The 27,027-nt window shown below is 39.8% G+C and overlaps 1 protein-coding gene across 4 annotated transcripts in view; it reads left to right on the top strand.

Annotated features, from left to right (window-relative positions):
* The window catches only part of LOC124805108 (mediator of RNA polymerase II transcription subunit 25), a 164,707-nt gene that overhangs the window by 136,583 nt on the left and 1,097 nt on the right, over positions 1 to 27,027 (top strand). For all 4 annotated transcript variants that reach the window (XM_047265557.1, XM_047265558.1, XM_047265559.1 and 1 more), the window contains 3 exons: positions 3,505 to 3,591; positions 12,008 to 12,166; positions 17,322 to 17,513. In XM_047265557.1, the coding sequence (XP_047121513.1) occupies positions 3,505 to 3,591; positions 12,008 to 12,166; positions 17,322 to 17,486 (411 nt within the window). In that variant the 3' untranslated portion in view covers positions 17,487 to 17,513. The remainder of the gene's footprint in view (positions 1 to 3,504; positions 3,592 to 12,007; positions 12,167 to 17,321; positions 17,514 to 27,027) is intronic.

Raw genomic sequence — 27,027 nt, 5'->3', positions numbered from 1 at the left:
ATTGCTGCTCGCATTGGTCGAGATCCCACGACTGTTAGCAGAATATGGAATTGGTGGGTTCAGGAGGGTAATACGGAACACCGTGCTGGATGGATCCCAACAGCCTTGTATCACTAGCAGTTGAGATGACAGGCATCTTATCCGCATAGCTGTAATGGATCATGCAGCCACGTCTCGGTCCCTGAGTCAACAGATGGGGACATTTGCAAGACAACAACCATCTGCATGAACAGTTCGACGACGTTTGCAACAGCGTGGACTATCAGCTCGGAGACACTTGATGCTGCATCACAGGCAGGAGCACCTGCGTTGGTGTACTCAATGACGAACCTGGGTGCACGAATGGCAAAACATCATTTTTTCGGATGAATCCAGGTTCTGTTTACAGCGTCATGATGGTAGCATCCGCGTTTGGCGACATCACGGTGAACGTGCATTGGAAGCGTGTATTCATCATCACCATACTGGCGTATCACCCGGCATGATGGTATGGGGTGCCATTGTTTACACGTCTCAGTCACCTCTTGTTCGCATTGACGGCACTTTGAACAGTGGACGTTACATTTCAGATGTGTTACGACCCGTGGCTCTACCCTTCATTCGATCCCTGCGAAACCCTATATTTCAGCAGGATAAAGCACGACCGCATGTTGCAGGTCCTATACGGGCCTTTCTGGATACAGAAAATGTTCACTGCTGCCCTGGCCAGCACATTCTCCAGATCTCTCACCAACTGAAAACATCTGGTCAATGGTGGCCGAGCAACTGTGGTATCGTGTTGAAGCTGCATGGGCAGCTGTACCTGTACACGGCATCCAAGCTCTGTTTGCTCAATGCCCAAGCGTATCAAGGCCGTTATTACGGCCAGAGGTGGTTGTTCTGGGTACTGATTTCTCAGGATCTATGCACCCAAATTGCGTGAAAATGTAATCACATGTCAGTTCTAGTATAATATATTTGTCCAATGAATACCCGTTTATCATCTGCATTTCTTCTTGATGTAGCAATTTTAATGGCCAGTGGTGTACTTATCATCCAATTTTACGGTACTATTCATTGACAAAATTTTATTTTTGCACATGTTACAATATGATGTCTTTGCTTGATAAAGGACTGATTTTCTTTTCATTATTCATCATAGTTATTGTGCTGTATCACATTAAGTAAAACACTGCATGAAATTTTAAAGAGTTTGCAGAGGTAAAAACTCATTGCATAAACTTTGCATATGATTGATTTTAGTTCATATCTTCCAGTGTATGAAATGTAGATAAGATATCAAATTAAAAAAAAAAAAAAATTGAGAACAGAATACTATCTCATTTCATTCTTGAATTGTTGATTTTTGTATCCAACAAACATTTGTGTGCAGTGTTCCCACGTGGACTTGCCAGCTTCTGCAGAATACTTGTCATTCGATTTTACAAAAACTACTGACTGAAAAAAATTAATTTTTGCACACCTTATGGTGTGATATCTTTGCTCGGTAAAGGATTGAATGTCTTTTTGTTATTCGTCATAGTCACTGTGCTGCATCAAATTAAGTAACACATTGAACAAAATTTTAAAGAGATTTCAGATACAAAAACACATTGCATAAACTTTGTGTGTGCTTGATTTTAGCTCATATATTGCAGTATATGAAATGTATGTAAGATATCAATGTTTTTATTTAAAATTGAGAGCAGAGCAATATCTCATTCGATTCTCGAGTTATTGATTTTTTGTAACCAATTGACAGTCACATATGACATGCCCACTTCCATACATGTGGATGGGGAATTACGTGGTCATAATGATCATCATATTTCATAAATATTTCCGTAAATTATAGTGTGTAAAGAGATACATATGTTGTATTATAAATACTCGAAACTCTTTTATTCACCGAGATATAAAATAACTCATCTGTGGCAGTGAGGCTAGTGGCTCAGGAAGTGTACAGACATATGTAGTATGGTAGGAAAACCCAAGTGGCTCACGTATACATGTCCACAGCAGCTGAGGAGCATTAGAACAGGATGTGTATTTATGTCCACCACAGCAAAAGTGCTAGCAAAATTCTAGAATTGTCAATAAGCAGTTCATTTTTAATTTAAAATACTAGCAGAAATGTCCTGTTTGTCCTCAGCAGTTATCTCTACCACTACACCATGCTGGATGATGCCCAGCTATGCAGTCCATCATCAATTGCTGCTCAGAAATGATTGTCCACTGGATTAAACAGCTTACCTCAAGTACCCACAAACAAATAGTGATCTCTAAGAGTGCAATAATTCATAATAAGAGATAACATCCCTGATGGAATGATTTAATGGACTTCCTTGCTGAATCATAGGTCTTTAGTGGGATTCTGAGGTTGAAGAAATGATGTGTTTGTGTAAAGCACTTTTATGTTCCATCCAAACACCAACGGTCTCTGGATTTTGACAGTTGTCGCCCATTCCATACCACAGAGTGCATCTCATACTACCTTGGCACCCACAGGCATTGCATCTGCAGTGGAAGATAGGAATTGTCCAAATATGTTGGGAATGTCGTCATAGAATTTACAGACAGACAGTACTCTGCCCGGTTACCATGGCAACAGATTACTGATAGATTACTGATACCATTCTTACGGTCAGACCAACAAATCCTTTGCCACTGTCCAGTATTCCCATCACCATCCAGACCTTGAAGCACTCAGTCACACCCTTTCCCAGGGCTAGGCTATATTTTATTGTGCCTGGATGTGAAGGGTGTCTATCTGTAACCCCCCAAAGAAGTATTCTGTCATTTTCTCAAACTATGCAGTATGCTAGTCCATTCATGTGCCATCCCTGATCTCTCAGTCCTGCAGTCTGTGTGTCATCCCCTCCTCTCTGTTATTATCTTCCTTCCAGTTTTGTGAATTTTATCATAATGTAGATAAAACAGGGGTGATAGCTCTCATGACTGTCATTGCAATTTTATGAGATACTGCATTTGTAAATCTAAGTTTAACCCCCCCCCCCCCCTTTCTCCCTTCAGTTTTCATATAAATCTAAATTTATCTGTGTCTCACCCACTAGTACATGCAAGTGAGTTGTTCACTTTCCTCATTATGTTATTTTTTTTAAATGTATTGTCTCATGAGGCCTCTGTATTATTGGCACATGAATAGGGGACATGTCACTACCTTAAGTGAATGATAATTGAATACATTTAAAATTAATAAATAATAATAATAATAATAATAATAACAATAACAAAAATAATAATTGTGACGATGACTACAATGACGATGACAGTGATGATGATGATGCTATGACTTCCTAAGATGTTAATTTCAAATCACAAAATAATGATTATGGAATTGGGATATGCATATCAAAGTAATTTTTAAAAGCCATAGACTGTTTCAAAGTAATTTCTCTTGGAAGTATTTTGTGTGCTGTTAACTTAAATCTGAAGTTAAAGGAATTGTTTTCTTTTGGTATTTGACAATATTCTCACAGAAAATTATTACTGTTTGTCGTCTAGATAATGAGCCACATGAAGATTCAACAGCTGCAGCAAACTCTGGAAGTTGCACAGCAGCAGGAGATGCAGTTCAAGGCTCATTTTGAGGTTAGTATTTGTCTTCTGTTAACATTTGTACTTGCGGGCAGAAATTTTTCTGCAGTATTCAGTAAAAGCTGTACTCCGAATTCCGCAAGTCAAAAATCAAATAGTTTACAATTGCAGCCTTTGAGAGTTCCTCACAACCATATAATGATATGTACCTTTGTGTTGTATTTCAGGTTCATTAAGTATGTTTTGCTGTACTAATATACAACAAAGGCAAATACTGCAGGACTGATGACCTCACCATTTAGTCCCATAACCTTCCTCCATCAATCAGTTAATCAATCAAAGGCAAATACTAACAGTGCACTCACTAAATTCTTTGCCAAATCATGAATGATTGAAACCACTCCTTCAGTGTTTTGTGTAACTTATATAGTATGACAATTTCTTGCGCAGTGGACTGGACCATTGTTCAGGTACGCAAGTCTGCAACTATGGTTTAGCCATTACCACAGAGCTCTTCGTACAGTATTTAGTTTGCCCTTATCATTAGTATGTTTAAGACTTCAACTTCACACTGATGTTTCTGTATTCAAGGAATTGAACATATACAGGGTGAGTCACTAACTATTGCCACCAAGAATAACTCCAAAAGTATGATAGGAGCTGAAAAGTTTGTGGGACAAAAGTTGCATGGGACAATGGGGGCCATAATATGATGTTCATTTTTTGTTGCTAGGTGGGGTCACTTCAGAGATATGAAGGGCAGCTTTGTTTTTTTAAATGGGATGCTATAGTTTGGTTCTTATTTTCTGACAGCGGCTATTGAGACAAATCCAGTGATGTGTAACAGTAAGGTCTTTGAAGATCAATGAAGGTCAAAAAGGTGGCTTGAATGTCCATTTACAGAAAGTGTTTGAAGTGATGACCATTGGCATCAGTGCAGTGCTGCAGTCTTCTTATCATGGATTGATTGGTATTCCTTACCACATCGGCACTTATTGAAGCAGATGCTCTGACATTTCTCTCTCGCATATCTTCAGGTGTAGTTGGAACGTCTTTAAAAACAATGTCTTTTACGAATCACCACATGAAAAAATCCAGAGGTGTCAAGTCTGGCGAACAAGCCGGCCACGACACATCTCCTCCGCGCCCAGTCCAACGATTTGGAAATTGCCTTTGCAACTCATTTCTAGCCATCAGCGAAAAATGTGCAGGACACCCATCGTGTTGATACCACATTCTGTTCCTTGTTCCTAAAGGTATTTCTTCCAATAACAGACCTAGTGTTTATTGCAGGAATGTGGTGTACTTCCTACCATTAAGATTTCCTTCAATGAAATAGGGGCCTATAATTCTGTCCTCCAGAATCCCACGCCATACATTCACTGACCACGGTTTTTGGTGTGCAACTTGCCGCAACCAGTATGGATTTTCAGTGGCCCAATAATGCATGTTATGCAAATTAACATTTCCATGGTTCGTGAATGTAGCCTCGTCAGTAAATAAAATCAAATTAATAAATGTATCATCCCTCTGAATCTGAAGTTGAGTCCTTCGGCAGAATTCAATGTTACAATCCATACCAGGTAATTCTTGGTTGACACTGATATGGTAAGGATGATATTTATGGCGATTCAGAACACTAACAATACTACTCTGGCTCAAGCCAGATTCCCTTGCGATTTGACACGAACCTACACAAGGATCTCGAACTACAGTGGCAAGAATACCAATTTCCATTTCCTCATTAGTAACTTTCCTTTGCCGGATATGAGTCCAATGCATTAAAGACCCAGTTATTCGCAATTTATCATACATGTATTTAAATGTACAACATGTAGGGTGAGTATGTTGAGGATATCTTTCAGCATATATGTCTCTACTTTCACTGAATTTCATTGGCATTCTCCATAAATGAGAAGCATATCGACTTGTTCTTCGTAGGAATACATCATTCACATTCACTTGATTCAACGATACTAGTCTTACTGTTCCTATTAATGTTGTAATGTGGAACTATCGAATGGTGTTTACATGTCAATGGCATGTTAGATGGATACGCCGTATTCAGCGAATAATTACTATTTGCACGACATACGAGAGAGAATACCACTCAATCCATGATAAGAATATTGCAGCACTGCATTGATACCAATGGTCATAACTTCGAACACCTTCTGTAAATGTGTAAATGGACAGTCGTGCCACCTCTGTGACCTTTGTTGTCTCGATAGCCGCTATCAGAAAGTAAGAAAAAAAAAGGTTGACCTTCACATCTCTGACGCGACCTCACCTAGCAACGTAAAACCAACGTCATATTATGGCCCCGTTGTCTCGTGCAACATTTGTCTCACAAACTTTCCAGCTAATATCATACATTCGGAGTTGTTCTAGGTGGCAATAGTTGGTGACTCACCCTGTAGAATTAAATAATTCAAGTAAAATGAGAATATAGATGGAATATGTTCTAAACTCGTACTGCAATTACAGGTGGAGGCACTACTGAGAATTCAGAATAGATGTTAATAACAAAAAACTTATTAAAAATTAAAATAATATAATTGGATAGATAATTAATCTACTCACCAAGTGGTGGCAGGTGACGACTTACATGAAAGTTAAGGAAATATGCAATCTGTTGGAGCCAGAGTTCCCTTCTTCTGAGAGAAGGATTGAAGTGGAAGGAAAAGGAGTGGGAAGGTTTAAGAAATGGGGAGAATTAGGAAAACATCAGCCAGAACTCTGGATCAGGGAAGACTTACCGGATGGGATGAGAAGGAAAGACTGACTGTTGGGGACTGAACCAAATGGAAACCGCATCTGGTGCAGTCTCCAGCAATCACTCTTTCCTTCTCATCCTGTTCATTAGGTCTCCGCTGACGTGGAGTGCTGGGCAGCTTATCTGTAACCCTACCCGTTTCCTAAACCTCACCAATCCTTTGCCTTGATCCCTTTTTTTGTAAACCATCGTTGCCAGTTTCATAAAGGCCTTGTCGCTACTGCTGCGAAGGCCAAGTTGCCACTGTAGTTATGGTTGGCTGGGTTTGTGAGTTCTTGAAATGGCTTCTGGTGCAGTACACTGCCAAGACAATTTCTTCCTGCAATTATTACACAGCTATGCCCAAGGGTCAGGTAACAGGATAGTAGAACGAAGGTTCAAAATACTCCAACAGATTAGTAACAAAGTCACACAAATGAGTTAAAAAGTTTTACTTATCTTTGTGACCTGTTGAATAATGGTGTCTGCAACACTGCATGTAATATAACGCAAAAAAGCCCTCAATGGCTAAGTGCAAATAATCATAGGTAAACTTCACAGTACGTAGCAAATGCAATTACAACAACTCTCTGTTCACTTCTAAGAGTTCACTAAATGATGTTCCCTGTCTAAGTCAGCCCTGGACAATGATCTTTAACCAAGTGGCTGAGAGCTGCTCTTCTCTCTTCCAAGTAGGCTTCTGCCCATTGTCGTCCGGTCATCGGCAGATTGTACTCGGCTGGCAATTAGCCGAGGCGAAGTTGATACATTCATCCTCAGCGCCACCCATTGTGCTGGTGGAACTTGTGCAAATGGCAAGTCTCTATGACACTGGCACCAGCTCGCATCTTTGCGCCTGTGATGTTTCTGCCCTGGTTGTGTCTTGTTCGGATGACACAGCACCTTTTCTGTCCCCACCAGCCCTTCTGCCAGTTCCACTCCAACCCTTCTGCCAGGAGGAAGAACACTGGCTCTGAAAGTTTGCACATTTCCTTAACTTTTATGTGTGTTTTCTCTTGCCGCCACTTGGTGAGTAGATTTTTTGCCCATCTAATTGATTGTTTTCATTGTTTCATTAAAAAGCAAGTGCTACTTATTTCACACTTTTGAATGTACATGTGAGGCTATTCTTGTAGTGTATGATTTTGTTGTAGTTTTTTGTGAACAGCTCTGGTGCGAGATGATAAAAAAGTAATGGGATTTTTTGTTTTTGTTAAAGAATCTTTATTTATCAGTTTGGTCCCCTTCAAAGTAATCCCCCTCAGATATATACTACATTTGTGCCAGCACTTTTTCCAGTCTTGGTAACACTTCTGGAACTCATTTTTCATTGTGGTGTTCAGCGCCTTCTGCAATCCTGTTTTTATCTCATCAGTGGTGGCAAAATGATGTCCTTTCGTAGTTCTCTTCAGCTTCGGGAATAGAAAGAAGTCTCAGCGGGTGACCATATCAGGTGAACACAGTTGTTGAGGCAACATAACAATTTTATTTTTTACCAAAACATCATGAACGAGCATTGAGGTGTGAGCTGGAACATTATCATGATGCAGTTTCCTCGAGCGGTTTTGTCACAGTTCTGGTCGTTTTCTTCAGAATGCTTCATGCAAAAGGTGCATAACTTCCAAATAGTATTCCATGTTGACCATAAGGCAGGAACTCATGGTGCACTATTCCCATGTTTATGGTCTTGACTCTTCAGGCAGTTTCCATTGGGATGATTGGTTTCAATGTTGTACCTATGTACCAATGTTTTGTCACTTTTTATAACCTTTAGAAGTTCTGGATCATTGTTGACCTCATTCAGTAATTCCTGAGCGATGTCTACACGATGTCATTTTTGATCAAAATTCAAGAATTTCAAAACAGACTTTTCTGCTACACTTTTCATGCCCAAAACCTCCGAAAACATGTGCCGACATCATCAGCAACATCTCTGATGGTGATTCATCGATTCTCCAGAACCATTTTCTTTACTTCTTCCACATTGTCGTCAGAAATTGATGTGGTAGGGTGTCCAGGGAAGTTCGTCTTCAGCATCTTCTCGACCTTCTTTCAAAAGTTTATACCACTCATAAACTATTGTCTTACTTGTAGTTGATTTGCCAAAGGCCACAGTCAACATTTTGAATGTGATGCTGAACTTTATTCTATTTTCAAGCAAAATTTAAATGAAATTCTTGGATCCACCTTTATCAAAAATAAAAATTTACCGAGCACTCGAAACCACGTGTAACTATTTCAACTGTCAACACTAAACTAAATATTCAAGACAACTGAAAATGCAAATATACATCAGGAGCATGTGTACCAACAAGAAACTGAAAATTATATATATAAAGCTTGCAAAATTCAAAAATTCCCATTACTTTTCGATCATACCTCGTAATTCAGACTGTGACTGGAAGAGTTCAGCACAGCTTAACTACCACTGATTCTTCCAGCTAATGTCAGCTAATAAATTCTGAACTACTGTATTTCATACAGCTGTGGATTGTCAACATTGTCTGTTCTCTCAGAGATGCGTGTAAATAAACATATCAAAGGTACGGAAATGCACAAGCTGTCAGAGTCAGTGGCTCCTTCTGGCACAAGGATTGAAGGGAAAAGAAGAGGGATAAAGGAAAAGGACTGGCAAGGTTTAGGAAATGGGGAAATTTAGGGAAAAGTAACCTAGAACCCTGGGTCATGGGAGACTTACCGGATGGGATGAGATGGAAAGATTGATTGTTGGTGCCTGCACTGGACGAGACTTGAAAACCAGAGAGCTTAAAGCTGGAAGATAAGGTAAAAGCAAGAGTGAGATTACAGGGGGGGGGGGGACAACCAAACATGAAAGAATCAATAAGAGTGGAAAGCTAAGTGCATTGTACATGTTAAACAGGTGGGAATGGGGAGGAGGAGAAGAAGGAAGAGGTGGTGGTGTGCCCCCCCCCCCCCCCACCTCCTATCACCTCAATTTCTTTAATGTCCTGGTCAGGCCATATGCTCCTTCCACACACGTTTTCCTATCCTATGACTCCACCCCTTGACTGCCCCTGCTGTAAGACTTGCCTGATCCACCCTTTCACTTGCCCCTATACCAGCCTTGTAATGGCAAAACATATACCAACAAAGTGAGAGCCACTTGTGAAATGACACGCATTGTGTACTAAGTGATATGTAAACATCATTCAGCATTCTACATTGGTTTGACACCAAGCTATCAGTTAAGATGAATGGGCATAGACTGAGGGTGTATTCTGGCTTCAAGCAATATCCTGTTGCAGAGCATACTTACAAAATGATAGTCATCACCTCATTACCTATTTCACCACACATACTATCTGGTTTCCCCCTCCTGACACCAGTTTCTCAGAGCTCCGCACATGGGAACTGATGTTAGAACATGTGCTTGGTTCTCATCACCCACCTGTCTTAAATTTACATTAATTTCTGTGGTCTCAGTTACTGCTCCTTTTCTGTACTCCCTTTTATTTTTCTGTATCTTTTATTTTCCAACCTGTCTATTTCCCCCTTGCCTGTCTACCATGTACAGTGCACTTAGCTTTACACTCTTGTTGACTCTTGTGTGATGTTTTTCCAGTAATGTCTGTCTTGTTTATTACCTTATCTTCCACCTTTAAGTTCTCAGGTTTTCACATCTTGTCCGGTGCAGGCACCAACAATCAGCCTTTTGTTCTTGCCCTGCCTGGAAGTCTCCTTTGATCTGAGGTTCTGGCAACTTTTCCATAACTCTCCTCATTGCCTGAACCTCACCAGTTCTTCTCCTTCCTCACTCTTCCTTTCCCTTCAATCATTCTATCAGATGAAAGAACCACTGGTTCTGAAAGCGGGCACATTTTCATTTCTTATGTGTTTTCATCTTTTTCCTCCTGGTGAGTAGATTTTTTTATCATTCAGTTATATTTTCAGACTTTGATTGTTTTTGGTGGAAAAATTAGCAATTTGGTTACGTTCTGAAACATTTATACTCTTGAGTAATTTGAAAAAGATTTGATTTGCAATAAAAATCTATACATCTGTCTCTTTACCTTCCCTCTATTTTCCTCTTCCCCTAGCATTTCTTTTTCTTTTAACATGGGATGAGAAGTGATACAATTGATGTGTCTTTTTTCCTCCATTGTTTCCATTTTGCATATTTACACCCCTGGCCAATGAGCACTTCTAATAAAGAAGAGTTAGAACTCCTAAAGAAAACCACAGAAAAAGTCTACCTTTTTGAGAAATCCATATTCATTACCAGTTTTTGAAAATTCCAGATTACTCACCAGTGTGCAATTCTTTTCCAAATTTTTAGTAGTAACTATGAAAAATGTATGGAATTTGAGAACTTTATTGGTACATAGTGTAGGCACCACGCAGCCGTAAGCATCTTACACAGGTGCTACATCTGATTATTAAAAACAATATGTAAGAAAGTAGTAGCTGATAACAGATCATTATAATCTCTCATGGGAATTGACAACAAATACAATTCTTTTATCTTTTTGAGGGAAATATTGAGTAGTGCGAATACACCAATTTGTTCTGAACTGAAATTGCCACGTGATGTACTGATTATTCGGTGGTAACCTTAAGGAAAATGTTAACCAGTACATAGGTATGGCATTATTACGTGAAAAAATGACATGCTGTCCATGGAGATTAAGTGAATGATTGATTATATTATTTTATTTTTGATATTTTTATGATACAATCACATGAGCATTTCACAGTTGTATAACCGGTTTCGACCAGGTAGTGGTCATCTTCAGACCGAAACAGGAATCTTGTTTATCATAGTTCCTTTGGGAATTTTGCTCACTTATTAATTCTTACCTTCCTATTTAGAATTTTTGTGAGACGCTGTGCTAAAACATTCAGGCTATATTTCTTCATTTCACCTGATTTATATTCATACTCATGGTTTTTTTCACATTGACAACTCTTACAATCTCAACTGTATTATGCAACAAACAGAACCTTCCTGAAAAATTCATAGGTTAAGAAACTTGCAAAAGGATCAGTAAGTACTACACAGAGGAAAGGAGGTAAAAACAAAGCAGAAAATAAATAGCTATTGAAAAACAAGAAAGAAATTGCAGAACAGACAAATATTAATGTATTGGAATTCTTTATGTGCTCTGTAAATGACAAAAATCTAAAGCTGCTGATGAAAGAAAAATATGTAGGTCAATTTATATTTTGCTCCACCTTCTTGTAATAAATGCAGAACATTATATTGTTACCTTCCACATACCTCCTGAATTTAGATACTTATTTATGCAAACATCTGAATATTACGCAATACACAGTTTGAAATTACAGTCAATATATATTCAAACAGTAGAAAATCCAGGATGGAATGTAACAATGTTATAAAAAGGAAAGTTGCTGCTCACCATACAGTGAAGATGCTGAGTCACAGATAGGCACTACAAAAAGACTGACACAAATAAAGCTTTTGATCAGTAAGGCCTTCATCAAAAATAGATCACACACACACACACACACACACACACACACACACACACACACACACACACACACGAAAACGCGACTCACACACACAACTGCAGTCTTAGGCAACTGAAGCCACAAATCAATATATATTTTTACACATTTTAAATGTAGCTGTACCCATTCCACTTTTTGGGACTTGTTAGTCTCATAGATTCTTTGTTCTTATCTGTGAAAACACCTTAGTTTTAATTTTTAATCTGTTAATTTCTCTAGCAAGAGCAGCAGAAGCAGCTGCGGGCTCAGCTACAACAGATGTCTCAGCAGCAACAGAGGCAGATGACACCACAAGTCCTGCAGCAACAACAGCAACAAAGAATGATGCGTCCAACTGGAATGGCTAACAACCCAGGGCTCCGTCATCTTTTGCAGCAGGTATGTTAATTCTTCCATAGCACACTGTAATTATGTAAACTCTGACCTTTTCCTCTTATTTAACATGGCAGGTAGGTGAAAAGGTACTGCATTTACTGGGAAGTAAAACGACACTGCCAGTATGAAACTCTATCTAACAGAGCTGAATAAAGTCTGAGCATGTGAAAATCAGTACATGGACAGCGTGTGGTCTGAAATGAATCTTTGTTACTAGCGAAAACTGTTTGACTTGCAATTCAATTGGCCAAGAATAAGATTAGTAATGTAATGTTATATTATAGACATTATGCTTTGTATAGACCAAGTGAAATTTGTATCACAAGCATATAGAATTATATACAGGGTGATTCACGAAGATATGCAAATATTTTAATATGTTATTGTGCAAGTAAAACTAAAGAAAAAAGTTCATATAAACATGGGTCCACAAATGTTTAGTTAATAATAAAAGATTTTGCCTGAAATTTAGCACCTTTGCTAATATGAAGGCATCACAAAACTGTACGAGGTTAAAGTAAAGCATTATTTACATATATTTTGTTGTTATTGATCTGGTGAATCTAATAAAACATGTCTCAGACATGTATCTGTAGTAGTTTTCCAGAACATCCAGAGAATCAAAGATGTAATTTCATAAAATTTTTAATTTATTAACTACTTGGCTCAGTTTGTTTTTTAAATTCCAGACAGTTGCACAAAGTTTTCAACATAAGTAGTAGAGAACTTAATTTTGGAAAAATGATGGTAATAACATTAACTGAAACTGTGGTGTCACCGCCAGACACCACACTTGCTAGGTGGTAGCCTTTAAATCGGCCGCGGTCCGTTAGTATACGTCGGACCCGCGTGTCGTCACTATCAGTGATTACAGACCGAGTGCCGCCACACGGCAGGTCTAGAGAGACTTCCTAGCACTAGCCCCAGTTGTACAACCGACTTTGCTAGCTATGGTTCACTGACAAAATATGCTCTCATTTGCCGAGACGATAGCTAGCATAGCCTTTAGCTACGTCATTTGCTATGACCTAGCAAGGCGCCAGTACCCGTTACTATTGATACTGTAATAATGTACTGTCAAGACCGACGTTCACCATTTATGGATTAAAGTTAAGTATTCCACCAGCTACGTCCGTTTTTTCTAAATTCTAATTTCCTTGTCCTGTTCCAGACCTCACGCCAGCCTGCATGAGCTAAAACGCGTGCTTTTTGGCTTCCTCTTGTAACCCGGTGTTGGCTCTCCTGCCAACCCACAACAGAAACTGTATGAATGTGTCACATAATCTGCTTTTATTAATACCATAGCACACATGAATTCATATTAAAGCAGAAAAAACCAAGCTCAGTTTTAAGGAAGTTGCACAGTGTACACACAGTTTCACAGTACATTCACAATAAATATTCAAAAATGTCTCCACCGAGTTCAATGCATTTACCTGCATATGTATGAACAGATTTTGTTGCTTGTTCCAGTTTCACAGGGTTGTTCTTAATTTCGTCTGTTGCATTCATAATGCGAGCAGGTATAACGTATGCAATATTCGTTAACTGCAGCTGTAGCATTACCATCACATTTGCCAAATTGGCATATTCCTCTGCCGTAAATTTGAAAGGCATCCCTATTTCACAAACAATCTATAAAACAAAAACAGTTACTATGTGATTTCACTTAAATACACTGTTCTTATTATGTTCTTTCACTGAACAATATTGAAAACTAACTCGTTTCAAGGTTAGGAAACAACTGAAACAACTCACTAACAGTTGCCAACAATGACATAAATGTTTCTACATTTTTAATGGCGAGTAAACAAATTTACTTGTATAATAATCTTGCTTCTCTAGATATTCTGGGAAACTTCTGCAGATACATGTCTGGGACATGTTTCATTAGATTCACCAGACTAATAACAATAAAATAAATGGAAATCGTACTTTACTTTAACCTTGTACAGTTTTGCGATGGCTTCATATTAGCGAAGTTGCTAAATTTCAGCAAAATCTTTTATTAGCTGTAACTCCTAAACTAAACATTTGCAGACCTATGTTTATATGAACTTTTTCTTTAGTTTTACTTGTAGAATAACGTATTAAAATATTTGCATATCTTCGCGAATCACCCTGTATATGTGGGTTTCTTTCCAATGTCTGTGTTAAACTCCAGTTGGGTACAGGTTTTATTTACTTTATAAATTAAGCTTTTTTTCAGTTGGTCATCTGTAGCAGTAACATTAAATCACAGAATATTTTCACCTTCGTTTTGCACTTAAAGTAGTTTTCACATGTTGTAATACAGGGTGCTTCATAAAGAATGACCAGAGTCAAAACTATTTTATTTATCGATGAAAACTTACTGCAAACATGGGATTGATTGCAAAATACACATAAAATCTTGTAGTTTTAACCATGCAATTACAAATGCTCAGTGTGTCCACTAGCAGCAGTACAGACAGCATCTGGACAGTAGCTAAATTCGTCATAAACTTTACATGATGTATCTGCTTTTACTGGAGTTATGGTGGCTGTTGTTGTGTCCCTTACTTCTTCTATGTCACGAGGTAGAGGGGAAGTGAATACACTTTCCTTCACATACCCCCACAAGAAAAAATCGCATAGGGTCTGGCAATCTTGGAGGTGAAAAATGCAGGGCAGTGCCTCGGGACCCAATGTGCCCTATTCAGTGTTGAACTATCTTCAAATGCTGCAGAGCTGGCTTTCTCCACACTTCAGGAGTCTGATGACTTGATTTTCCAACAGGATGGAGCTCCACTGCAATGGCACAACAACATACATCAGTTTCTAAATGTCACTGTGCTTCAACACCAGACAGGGCACATGGGACCCCCAAGACACTTTTTTGGCCTCCAAGATCACCAGATGTGATCCCTGAGAATTTGTTCTTGTGGGAATATGTGAAGAAAGTGAGTTCACCTCCCCTTTACCTCGTGACCTAGAAGAAGTGAAGAACAGAATAACAGTTGCCACAACTTCTGTAAAAGTAGGTATATAGTGTAAAGTTTATGACGAACTTAGCAATCATCTAGATGATGATCTTGCTGCTGCTGGTGGACACACAGAGCATTTGTAATAGCATAGCTAAAACTCTTCAGATTTTGTGAGTATTTTGCAATATATACAATGTTGGTAGCATGTCTTTATCAATAAATATGGAGTTTTGAAATTTGATCATAATTTTTGAAATATCCTGTGTGTTGTGTATGTTTTAACAATGGAAAGTCCAGTACGCAGTAGTACGGTATGAAAAGGATAGATAGCTACTCACCACAGAGAATAGGTGCTGAGTCACGGAGAGCTGCAATGAAAAATTTTCTGACAAAAATGTTCATTTTCTGAAATAAAAAACACACACTACATTCTTCCCCAAGCACAAGTCACACACACACACACACACACACACACACACACACACACACACATGGCCATTGTCCCTGTCCTGGCAGTCAGACCCCAGTGGCCGGGTACAGTGGTCATGTGCGTGTGAATTGTGCTTCTGTGAATGAATGTGTGTTTTCTATTTCAGAAGAAAGACTTTTTTGTCCAAAAGCCTCGATGTTTAGCAGTCTTTTGCACTATGCGTCTCTGATACTAGACACCTTCTCTATGTTTCTCTATGTGGTGCGGAGCAATATGCCCTTTTCACATTACTGTATGTTTTCTGTAACTTAAACTACTGGTCTCGTCAGTTTATTTTGATGACTGATAACAGCCAATTCTTCTCATATCTTTTTATCAAATTCTTATAAGAGTTCCGGAGAAAATATTCAATCAGTCATAATACATTTAGGAAACTATCAGAAGTTTGTGCTAAGAACACTGATGGTTTCTTAGATTTTACTTCTAAAACCATCACAAAATACAAAATGCTATCTCCATGCTGTGTGATTAGTTACATCTCTATTAATATAAACAATAAGATGAATATAATAGAGGGAAACATTCCACGCAGGAAAAATATATTTAAAAACAATGATGATGTGACTTACCATACGAAAGCGCTGGCAGGTCGATAGAAACACAAACACACACATACATACACACAAAATTCTAGCTTTCGCAACCAATGGTTGCTTCGTCAGGAAAGAGGGAAGGAGAGGGAAAGACGAAAGAATGTGGGTTTTAAGGGAGAGGGTAAGGAGTCATTCCAATCCCGAGAGCGGAAAGACTTACCTTATGGGGAAAAAAGGACAGGTATACACTCGCGCACACACACACACACACACACACACACACACACACACACACACACACACATATCCATCCGCACATACACAGACACAAGTCCTCTTTCCTGACGAAGCAACCATTGGTTGCGAAAGCTAGAATTTTGTGTGTATGTATGTGTTTGTTTGTGTTCTATCGACCTGCCACCGCTTTCGTATGGTAAGTCACATCATCTTTGTTTTTAAATATAAACAATAACATTTACTTAGTTCACAAGTTTACAAATGTTGTTAACTTTTCAGCTGCACCCTGGGTGGAAATCTACATTATCTTATTTGCTATATAGCGGAGATGCTGAGTCACAGATAGGTACAACAAGAAGACTCTCACAGTTAAAGCTTTCGGCCACTGGCCTTCGTCAACAATAGCGCGTGCGCACACACACACACACACACACACACACACACACACACACACACACACACACACACACACACACTCATGCAAATGCAACTCACACACATGGCTGCAGTCGTCTATGTGAGTTGTGTGTGTGTGTGTGAGTTGTGTGTGTGTGTGTGTGTGTGTGTGTGTGTGGGCGCACGCGCACGCGCTATTGTTGACGAAGGCCAGTGGCCGAAAGCTTTAACTGTGAGAGTCTTCTTGTTGTGCGTATCTGTGACTCAGCATCTCCGCTATATGGTGAGTACCAACTTTTTTCCTCATAATATTGTTGCATTCTATCCTGGATTTTCCGTTGTTTGATTATCTTGTTTCCTCCAACTCTTTCCTCTCTACAGCTAGGTGAAGCAGCCCATATTCCAGAAATTAATACTTTTGTGTTTTTTGTTTGTGGGAATTAACCTGCTGCCACCTGATAAATTTAATGTTTGTTTAATTGTTATATAAAGAATAAGCTTAGTTTCTTAGAAGTGTTAGGATTGACAGGCTGAAGACTTTGTAACTTTCTGCACAGCAACCACAGTACAGGCAAGTGCTAGGACAAATGCAACAGCAGCAGCAACAGCAACTAGGAGGTCCAGTGGGTGTGCAGAGGGGCGCACAGCAGCCGGGCCCTGGAGGCCAGCCACAGCAGCAGCCACCATACGATGATGTCTCAGGCTTTGATATGTTCGGATGAAATGCTGGATCACTGATAAGAACTGAGGTAAATTATGACTATGAGAGATACAGCCATGACAATTATTTCTTTCACAACAGAGCTGTTAAACAACACTTAAAATAGGATGGCCTGGTTGTGTATCAAATTTACCACCACAGTGGATAGTTGGGAGATTCAAGGAGACTGAAGGGCATTCCCTCCAAGGAGGAGGGGAGGGCTGTTGTCTCATCTAACTCCCCCTCCCCCTCCCCATCTCCTGACAGTCTCCACTAGCTCACCTCCCTCTCCAGAAAAAAATTAGAATCTTTGCAGACTGAATCCACATCCTGCTCTGCCACACACTAATACTAGTCACAAAGTGGTTTTTCAGGAGCTGGAACGTTTGCACCTTTTCAGTTGGAGCCTCAGAGTTATTCAATTGAATAAGAAATGAGAGAATTTAAAACAGCTAGCCTCTGTGGTATTGCAATAGCGTGGGTTCCTCAAATCTACATATAGTATGAGGCATGTAGTTCACTTTAGATACTTTGTGATGCACTAAAGATTTTGTTAATCTATTTTGACCCTCAGGAACAGTCACGCTGGGCTCAAAAAAATACCAAAACCTAAGCTGCAGGTATCAAAACTATTTTTTCAAATGAAACTATTCAGTTTTGTGGCAAGGCTACACAAAATGAGTAAGTATATTGAGTTGCAATATTTCAAAGCCGTAGTGGACAGTGTGCTGAATTTACTGATAAGTAATTTTTAACATTCATATCTTCAGAATTGTCAGCTGCTTTTTTTCCTTCTTTAAGTGAAACAATTCAGTGTTTTTGTAATATCGGAAAGAACATTTGAAGATGATTTCAGTGATGTAACACTTGGAACTTGATCAAATAGAAACAAGGTAATAGCACCACCAGCCACTATCCTGCCATCAGGAGAAGATCCCACAAATGTCTGCTCTGCTGTACCAAATGTCCAAATGCAAGCAGATTACTCATTGTTTACCTGTGCATTTGAAACCCATCAGTCTGTGCTCTGCTGATCAGGCGACTTGCTCATCAAGCTGTTCAGATTTCCACAGTATATACAACAGCCAAAAACTGGATATTGTTTTTGTATATGATGAATGTCACCAAACTGCTAGTAGGATTGTGCCTTTGTATGCTCAGACGTATCCTGATAGTCTCAAGCTCTCACAATCTGTCTTTGCAAATTTTATAGAAAGATTCAAGAAACTAAAAGTGCAAAAAATAAAATTTAAGAACAAAAAAGAACCACAGCTGATGAGAGAAATACAACTAACATTTTAGCAGCAGTAACACTCAATCCACACATTACTTCAAGGCAGCCTGGTTGTGCAAGTAAGATCAGCTGAAAGGATATTCTACAAGTATTTCATCAACAGCTTCATTCAGTGACTTTCAAGTACAGTTACAGTTCTCCAGATGGTGTCTACAGAAGCTGCAAAGTCATATCCAAGATATTAGCTGCAAATAACCATCATTTACAAACCACGGCAAATCTGCTTTTGCAAATGCACTGTTGGGCAGTTGAATAACTGCACGTTCTGAGAGGAGTGGAAAAAAAACAGTGACATTGGTCTGTCAGTTTGTGGTGATTAGCTTTCAAGGGTCACATCATTTGTCCCTGTTTTATTGGTGTGACTCCAAATAGCCACAACTATCTATAGTTTGTAACTGATATGCTGCTGCAACAATATTAGGAAAAGGATAGATTGTTACTCAGTATAAAGATGACCTATTGAGTTGCAGACAGACACAATGAAAAGGCTGATACACATTACAGCTTTCAGCCAATGTCTTCTTCAGAAAAGAAAAAACACACACACATAATTCACACAAGCAAGCACACCTCATGCACATGACTGCTGCCACTGGCAACTCCAATCAGAATCTGGTCAGAGCTGCCAGAGGTAGCGATGATGTGTGTGTGCGGTGTGAACGTTTGTGTGTTTTCTTTGCTGATGAAGGCAATGGCTGAAAGCTATAATGTGTATCAGCCTTTTTGTTGCATCAATCTGCAACTGGAGGGGCATCTTCAAGGTGAGCAGCAATGTAACTTTTTCTCTAATATTGTTGATGTTTCCATTGTTTGATAAGCTGCTACAGTTATTAGAAAACATTGCATTTAACATAAGACAATCCATGTGCTACCAATATGACAGATGTCCAGCCCATTCTGCGCAGATAATTACAGAATTTATCAACAAAACATTAAGAGATTGGTCACCTGGGAAACACAAAATCGCCAATGTGCCCACCAAACTTTAACTCCTCTGAACGTTCATCTGTGGGGAAAATTAAAACAAGAGGTCTACAAGGGAACACTGCCGTCTGCTGAAGATGTGAAACATAGTATAACAATACCTGTGCTGCAACACATGCAGATAAATTTCTTTGTGCAACATTGTCTTTCTTGAACACTGAATATGTCGGTCGATAAAAATACAAAGCTTTCTTGAGTAAAGTGAACAGAATTTGGCATAAAATGACAATCTGGGGAGCAGTCGTGATGTACATAATTTTTATTTAATTGTCTTGGCTGCACAGATTTTTGAATAGAATTATTGGTTTAGGCTGTCCAATAGCCATCTTCAGACACTCTCATTCTGCTGCCCTGCAGCAAGTCATAATATGTAAAAATAAGAGAAATGTTATTTTTACTTGTTGTGATTGGTGCAGTGCAGCAGAATGACAGAGTCTGAATATGGCTATTGCGAAGCTGAAACCAATAATTCTATATTTAAAAATCTATACGATCAAGACAAGTAAAAATGTTGAGTTAAGTGTTTGCTTGCATTTGGTACAAGAGGGCAAACTTTTGTGGAGCCTCTTCTTCTGGTGGTGGGACACTGAAATGCTGCACTTTTATCATCTTATTATTTGATGAAGTTCCATACATGTTATGTTACAATCTTTTTTGGAGGCTCTTTCCAGTGCCTCAGAAAGAAGTGTTTATAGTTACATTTAAGGAAAAAAAAACAAAGTTGGTTTCATAATTTAGCAGTAATAAACATTAAAATTTACTTTTGCGATTCAAAAAGTTAACCACATTGGCATGTATGAGATCACTGAATGCAATGGAACTGTGGCACAAGAATGCTATGCCTTTCCTGCAGTGACAGTACCTACATCACAGTACTTTTGCACCATCTGAGAGTTGTTGCGTTACTCTGCATTTTGTGTTGTGCACTTTGGTGATAATGTATTACAGGCTTGTTCACTGTTTTGAAAATATTTCCACAGAAACAAAGGTAATCAGGCTAGGCATCGCCTGCTTTTCATGACTTATTGATATCATCACTTAAGCTACCTGATTATCAGATGACTCAAATTAACAGTATCATGTGTGTTTACCTCGAATATTCTCTGAATGTGTTTTCAGTGTTAAAGAAGTGTTTTCTTTGATTGCTACAGTTTGTCATGGCAGTGTTAAGCCCAGTGCCCCCATCAACTGTTGTTCCCCCTGGTATGCTATTTCTACCTTACTGGAAAACTTCTGAGTATTCAACTGAAGAAATTGGAGGGAAAAAATGTGATGGTGAGAATTTAATTTGATCCACGAAGTGTTCCTAATAGGTAAAGATAGAACACAAAGAGAAAGCAGTAGATCCAGATTCAAATTCTGTGTCTGGCTTATACTTTGAATTCTCACATCGTAGTAATTATAAGCAGTTATCCCTTGCACACCACTTTACAGTGTGTGGCATGGGGTTCTGCTGGAGCACTATCATTTTCCCCTCTTCTCTGTTCCATTTGGAAATCGTGCATGGGGAAAAATGTTTCAAAAAACTTCTGAATGAATTCCAATTTCTCTGATTTGCTCATTGTGCTGATTTCGCAAGATATAAGTGAGTGGAAGTAATATGCTTCACATACCATCTTGCAATGTACACTCTTGAGTTTTAATACTAAACCTACCAGTGATGCACAGTACCTCTCTTGTAGCATCTGCCGCTGGAGTTTGTTGAGCTGCTTTTTCCTACAATTGATTTTTGTTACCATTCCACTTTAAGTTGCTCTGAACTATTTCTTATAGGTACTTTGTCGTTTTAACTGCTTTCAGTGATTTTATCACCTCTATTCTAATCAATCAGTAATGAATCTCTTTGCCTCTTTATGCAGAGTACGATACACTAATTTTCATTGAGCATCAACTTCAAGTGCCTGCATCAATCAGCGATCCTCTGCAGGTCCTGCAGTCTTCTGGTGTAGCAACACAACTGCATTGCCAGCAAAAAGTATAATGGAGCTTGCAGTGTTATACAGGGTGTTACAAAAAGGTACGGCCAAACTTTCAGGAAACATTCCTCACACACAAAGAAAGAAAACATGTTATGTGGACATGTGTCCGGAAACGCTTACTTTCCATGTTAGAGCTCATTTTATTACTTCTCTTCAAATCACATTAATCATGGAATGGAAACACACAGCAACAGAACATACCAGCATGACTTCAAACACTTTGTTACAGGAAATGTTCAAAATGTCCTCCGTTAGCGAGGATACATGCATCCACCCTCCGTTGCACGGAATCCCTGATGCGCTGATGCAGCCCTGGAGAATGGCGTATTGTATCACAGCCGTCCACAATACGAGCATGAAGAGTCTCTACATTTGGTACCGGGGTTGCGTAGACAAGAGCTTTCAAATGCCCCCTAAATGAAAGTCAAGAGGGTTGAGGTCAGGAGAGCGTGGAGGCCATGGAATTGGTCGACTCTACCAATCCATTGGTCACCGAATCTGTTGTTGAGAAGCGTACGAACACTCCGACTGAAATGTGCAGGAGCTCCATCGTGCATGAACCACATGTTGTGTCGTACTTGTAAAGGCACATGTTCTAGCAGTACAGGTAGAGTATCCCGTATGAAATCATGATAATGTGCTCCATTGAGCGTAGGTGGAAGACCATGGGTCCCAATCAAGACATCACCAACAATGCCTGCCCAAACATTCACAGAAAATCTGTGTTGATGACGTGATTGCACAATTGTGTGCGGATTCTCATCAGCCCACACATGTTGATTGTGAAAATTTACAATTTGATCACATTGGAATGAAGCCTCATCCGTAAAGAGAACATTTGCACTGAAATGAGGATTGACATATTATTGGATGAACCATTTGCAGAAGTGTACCCGTGGAGGCCAATCAGCTGCTGATAATGCCTGCACACGCTGTACGTGGTACGGAAACAACTGGTTCTCCCATAGCACTCTCCATACAGTGACGTGGTCAACGTTACCTTGTACAGCAGTAACTTCTCTGATGCTGACATTAGGGTTATTGTCAACTGCACGAAGAATTGCCTCATCCATTGCAGGTGTCCTCGTCGTTCTAGGTCTTCCCCAGTAGCGAGTCATGGGCTGGAATGGTCCGTGCTCCCTAAGACGCCAATCAATTGCTTCGAACGTCTTCCTGTCGTGACACCTTCGTTCTGGAAATCTGTCTCGATACAAACGTACGGCGCCACGGCTATTGCCCCGTGCTAATCCATACATCAAATGGGCATCTGCCAACTCTGCATTTGTAAACATTGCACTGACTGCAAAACCACGCTCGTGATGAACACTAACCTGTTGATGCTACGTACTGATGTGCTTGATGCTAGTACTGTAGAGCAATGAGTCACATGTCAACACAAGCACCGAAGTCAACATTACCTTCCTTCAATTGGGCCAAATGGCGGTGAATCGAGGAAGTACAGTACATACTGACGAAACTAAAATGAGCTCTAACACGGAAATTAAGCGTTTCCGGACACATGTCCACATAACATCTTTTCTTTATTTGTGTGTGAGGAATGTTTCCTGAAAGTTTGGCCATACCTTTTTGTAACACCCTGTATACTAGATTGTTTGCGTGAAATATAAAAAGTAACAGATCATGAAATCACTCTTCCATCTGTCAATTTTGTCTAGTGTAACAGCTTCTCATGTTCTGTGTGCACGGTACAGAATACAATTAGAAATCACGTCTGGCATTCAGCAAGCTCAAATTTCGTTTACTCCATGTCTCAAGTGTGAAATTGTACTGAATGCCTTCTGAGAATCAAGGAGCTGAACATCAACCTTTTTAAATATAAACAATAACATTTACTTAGTTCACAAGTTTACAAATGTTGTTAACTTTTCAGCTGCACCCTGGGTGGAAATCTACATTATCTTATTTGCTATATAGCGGAGATGCTGAGTCACAGATAGGTACAACAAGAAGATTCTCACAGTTAAAGCTTTTGGCCACTGGCCTTCGTCAACAATAGCACGTGCGCCCACACACACACACACACACACACACACACACACACACACACACACACACACACACACTCTCTCTCTCATGCAAATGCAACTCACACACATGGCTGCAGTCGTCTGTGTGAGATGTAAGAGGGCAGCTGTGGGACCAATTCCATCAATCACATTTTACCCATAGATATGTGAACACACAGTTATCTGCCCCTCCTCCTCGAATGAGGACAAAACTGTCTGTTGTTGCATGATGAAAGACACAGTGACAACAAGATTTCCAGTGGCATCAGAGGTGTCGCGGCTCAGCAATAAGCAGCTTTAGGTGCAGTCTCAAGCATATCTACCACGGCCAACATGCCTTCCAGCTATTTCCAGACACCAGCCAACTCACATTGTGCCTGCAAGCAACAAGCACAGTCCCTTTCCATTTCCTACTGTTTAGAAACAATATAAAATCATGAAAAATATTCTGACTGAAGTAATCAAAAACTAACTGAGAAACGGTACACTTACCATTCATACACACATGAAAAAAAGTTTTGCATCACCTCAGTTTTGAGAGTTGCGGAACCCGTACAGAAAATTGGAATAGAGATCAACATAAACATCATTTCTGCCCTTTTTATTGCTCATGAAAACCACACATTGCATGTTGTACCAACATACAGCAAGACCTTCAGAGGTGGTGGTCCAAACTGCTGTACACACCAATACCCCTAATACCTAGTAGCACGTCCTCTTGCATTGATGCATGTCTGTATTCGTCGTGGCATGCTATCCACAAGTTCATCAAGGCACTGCTGGTCCCCACTCCTCGACAGTGATTCAGCATAGATCCCTCAGAGAGGTTGGTGGATCATATCATCCATAAACAGCCCTTTTCAATCTATCCCAGGCATGTTCGATAGGGTTCATGTCTGAAGAACATGCTGGTCACTCTTGTCGAGCGATGTCGTTATCCTGAAGGAATTCATTCACAAGATGTGGATGGTGGGAGTGTGAATTGTCTTCCAAGAAGACAAATGCCCTGCTAATATGCTGCCAATATGGTTGTGCTATTGGTCGGAGGATGGCATTCACGTATCGTACAGCCGTTACGGAGCCTTCCATGACCACCAGCGACGTACATCGGCCCCACATAATGCCACCCCAAAACAGCAGGGAACCTCCATCTTGCTGCACTCACTGGACAGTGTGTCTAAGGTGTTCAGCCTGACCGGGTTGCCTCCAAACACATCTCCGATGACTGTCTGGTAGAAGGCATAAACGAAACTCATTGGTGAAGAGAACGTGATGCCAATCCTGAGCAGTCCATTCAGCATGTTATTAGGCCCATCTGTACTGCACTGCATTGTGTCATGGTTGCAAAAATGGACCTCACCATGGACGTCGGGAGTGAAGTTGCGCATCATGCAGCCTATTTACACACAGTTTGAGTTGTAAAACAGCATCATCTGGCTACACGAAAAGCATTATTCAACATGGTAGCATTGCTGTCAGGTTTCCTCTGAGCCATAATCCGTAGGTAGCAGTCATCCACTGCAGTAGTAGCCCTTGGGCGGTCTGAGCGAAGCATGTCACTGACAGTTCCAGTCTCTCTGGATCTTCTCCATGTCCGAACAACATCACTTTGGTTCACTCCAAGACGCGTGGTTGAACTACAGATGACACGAGCCGTGTACCTCCTTCCTGGTGGAATGACTGAAACTGATTGGGTGTCGGACCCATTCCGTCTAATAGGTGCTGCTGATGCATGATTGCTTACATCTTTGGGTAGGTTTATGACATCTCAGAACAGTCAGCGTATGTCATCAGGAGTTCTGGGAACCGGGTTGATGGAAAACTTTTTTAATATGTGTATATCACTCTTAGATGTGCAGAACGGAGTATGTTGTGTCTTTTTAAAATTGAAGGTGAGATCATTTGCTGAAAACATGTCAATGATACTTTCCAGAATATTAATTACCATTTTTTCTGTTTCTGTATGTATGTAAGGACTGATTACAATACTAGTTTCTTCTGTAAAAAGAAGTAATCTGCTTGTTGTATACGAGGTATGTCCACAAAGTAAGTTCCATTTGGTTGTATAAAACAAACATGTACAGATACAGTAAAACTATTAATTGTACAAAAATCTACAACTGTTAAACTACTTTTGTACATAGCTTCTGAAATTTTTTAGGCACTTGTCATAGTGTGGCACAAGTTTTTGTATGCCTTCTTCATAGAAGGTTGCTGCCTGTGTATTCAACCATGTGGTAACATGTTCTTTCAGCTCGTTGTCATTGTTGAAGTGTTGAGCACCAAGGACAGATTTTAGGTGTAAGAAGAGTTGAAAGTTGCTAGGAGCGAGCTCTGGGCTGCATGGAGGATGATCAGATGCGTTCTAGTGAAATTCCCGTAAGAGTTGTTTGGTCACATTTGCCCTGTGAGTTCGGGCATTATCGTGGAAAAAAACAACATCTTTTGACTAATCCTCGGCGCTTGTTCTGTATTGCGGGGCGCAATTTCTTAATGGTCTCTCAGTAACCATGTGCATTGATTGTTTGGCCTTGTGGTAAGAAATCAGTCAGCAAAATGCCTTTTCTGTCCTGAAAAACTGTGCACATGACTTTCCGAGGTGTCAAGATTTGCTTAGCCTTAACCTTTGTTGGGGATGTAGTGTGCCTCCATTCCATTAAGTGCCGTTTTGTTCCAGAGGTGTCGTACGATACCCAGGTTTCATCCCCCATGACTATCCGAGAAAGAAAGCCATCACTTTCTTCATTGTAGCGTGTCAAAAACTGAAGTGCACTGCCCATCCATTGTTTTTTGTGTTGTTCAGTAAGAATTTTGTGTACCAAATGTGAGCAAATTTTTTTGAAATTTCAGTTTTTCAGTAACAATTTCATGAATTAGTGATAGTGAGATTTGCAGAACTTCCATAGCAAGGGCACTAAGTGTAAACTTACTGTTGTGCTTAATCTTCTCTTCTATTGTGTGAACCTGTTCATCAAGTAACCACAGATGGTCGTCCACTTCGTTGTTCATTGTGCACTTAATCACGTCCTTCATTGAACAATCTGACCCATCTTCTAACCATTGAATCACTCATGGCATTTTGTCCGTAAATGCCGCAGATTTGCCGATGAATTTCTTTTGGTTTGACTTTCTTTGCATTTAGAAAACAAATCAGAGATCTGATTTCACATGCGGCGGCATTTTAAATTACGGCTGACATTATAAAGAAGCACTAAAAAGCACGCGTCGGCAGCAGCGACCTGAAAATGGCGTACATGTCTTCTCCTTGAGTCAGAGTAA

This window comes from Schistocerca piceifrons, chromosome 7 (assembly GCF_021461385.2).
Source record: "Schistocerca piceifrons isolate TAMUIC-IGC-003096 chromosome 7, iqSchPice1.1, whole genome shotgun sequence".
Lineage (NCBI taxonomy): Eukaryota > Metazoa > Arthropoda > Insecta > Orthoptera > Acrididae > Schistocerca > Schistocerca piceifrons.
The sequence above is the reverse complement of the archived record's forward strand: the minus strand, read 5'-3'. Positions and strand labels throughout refer to the sequence as shown.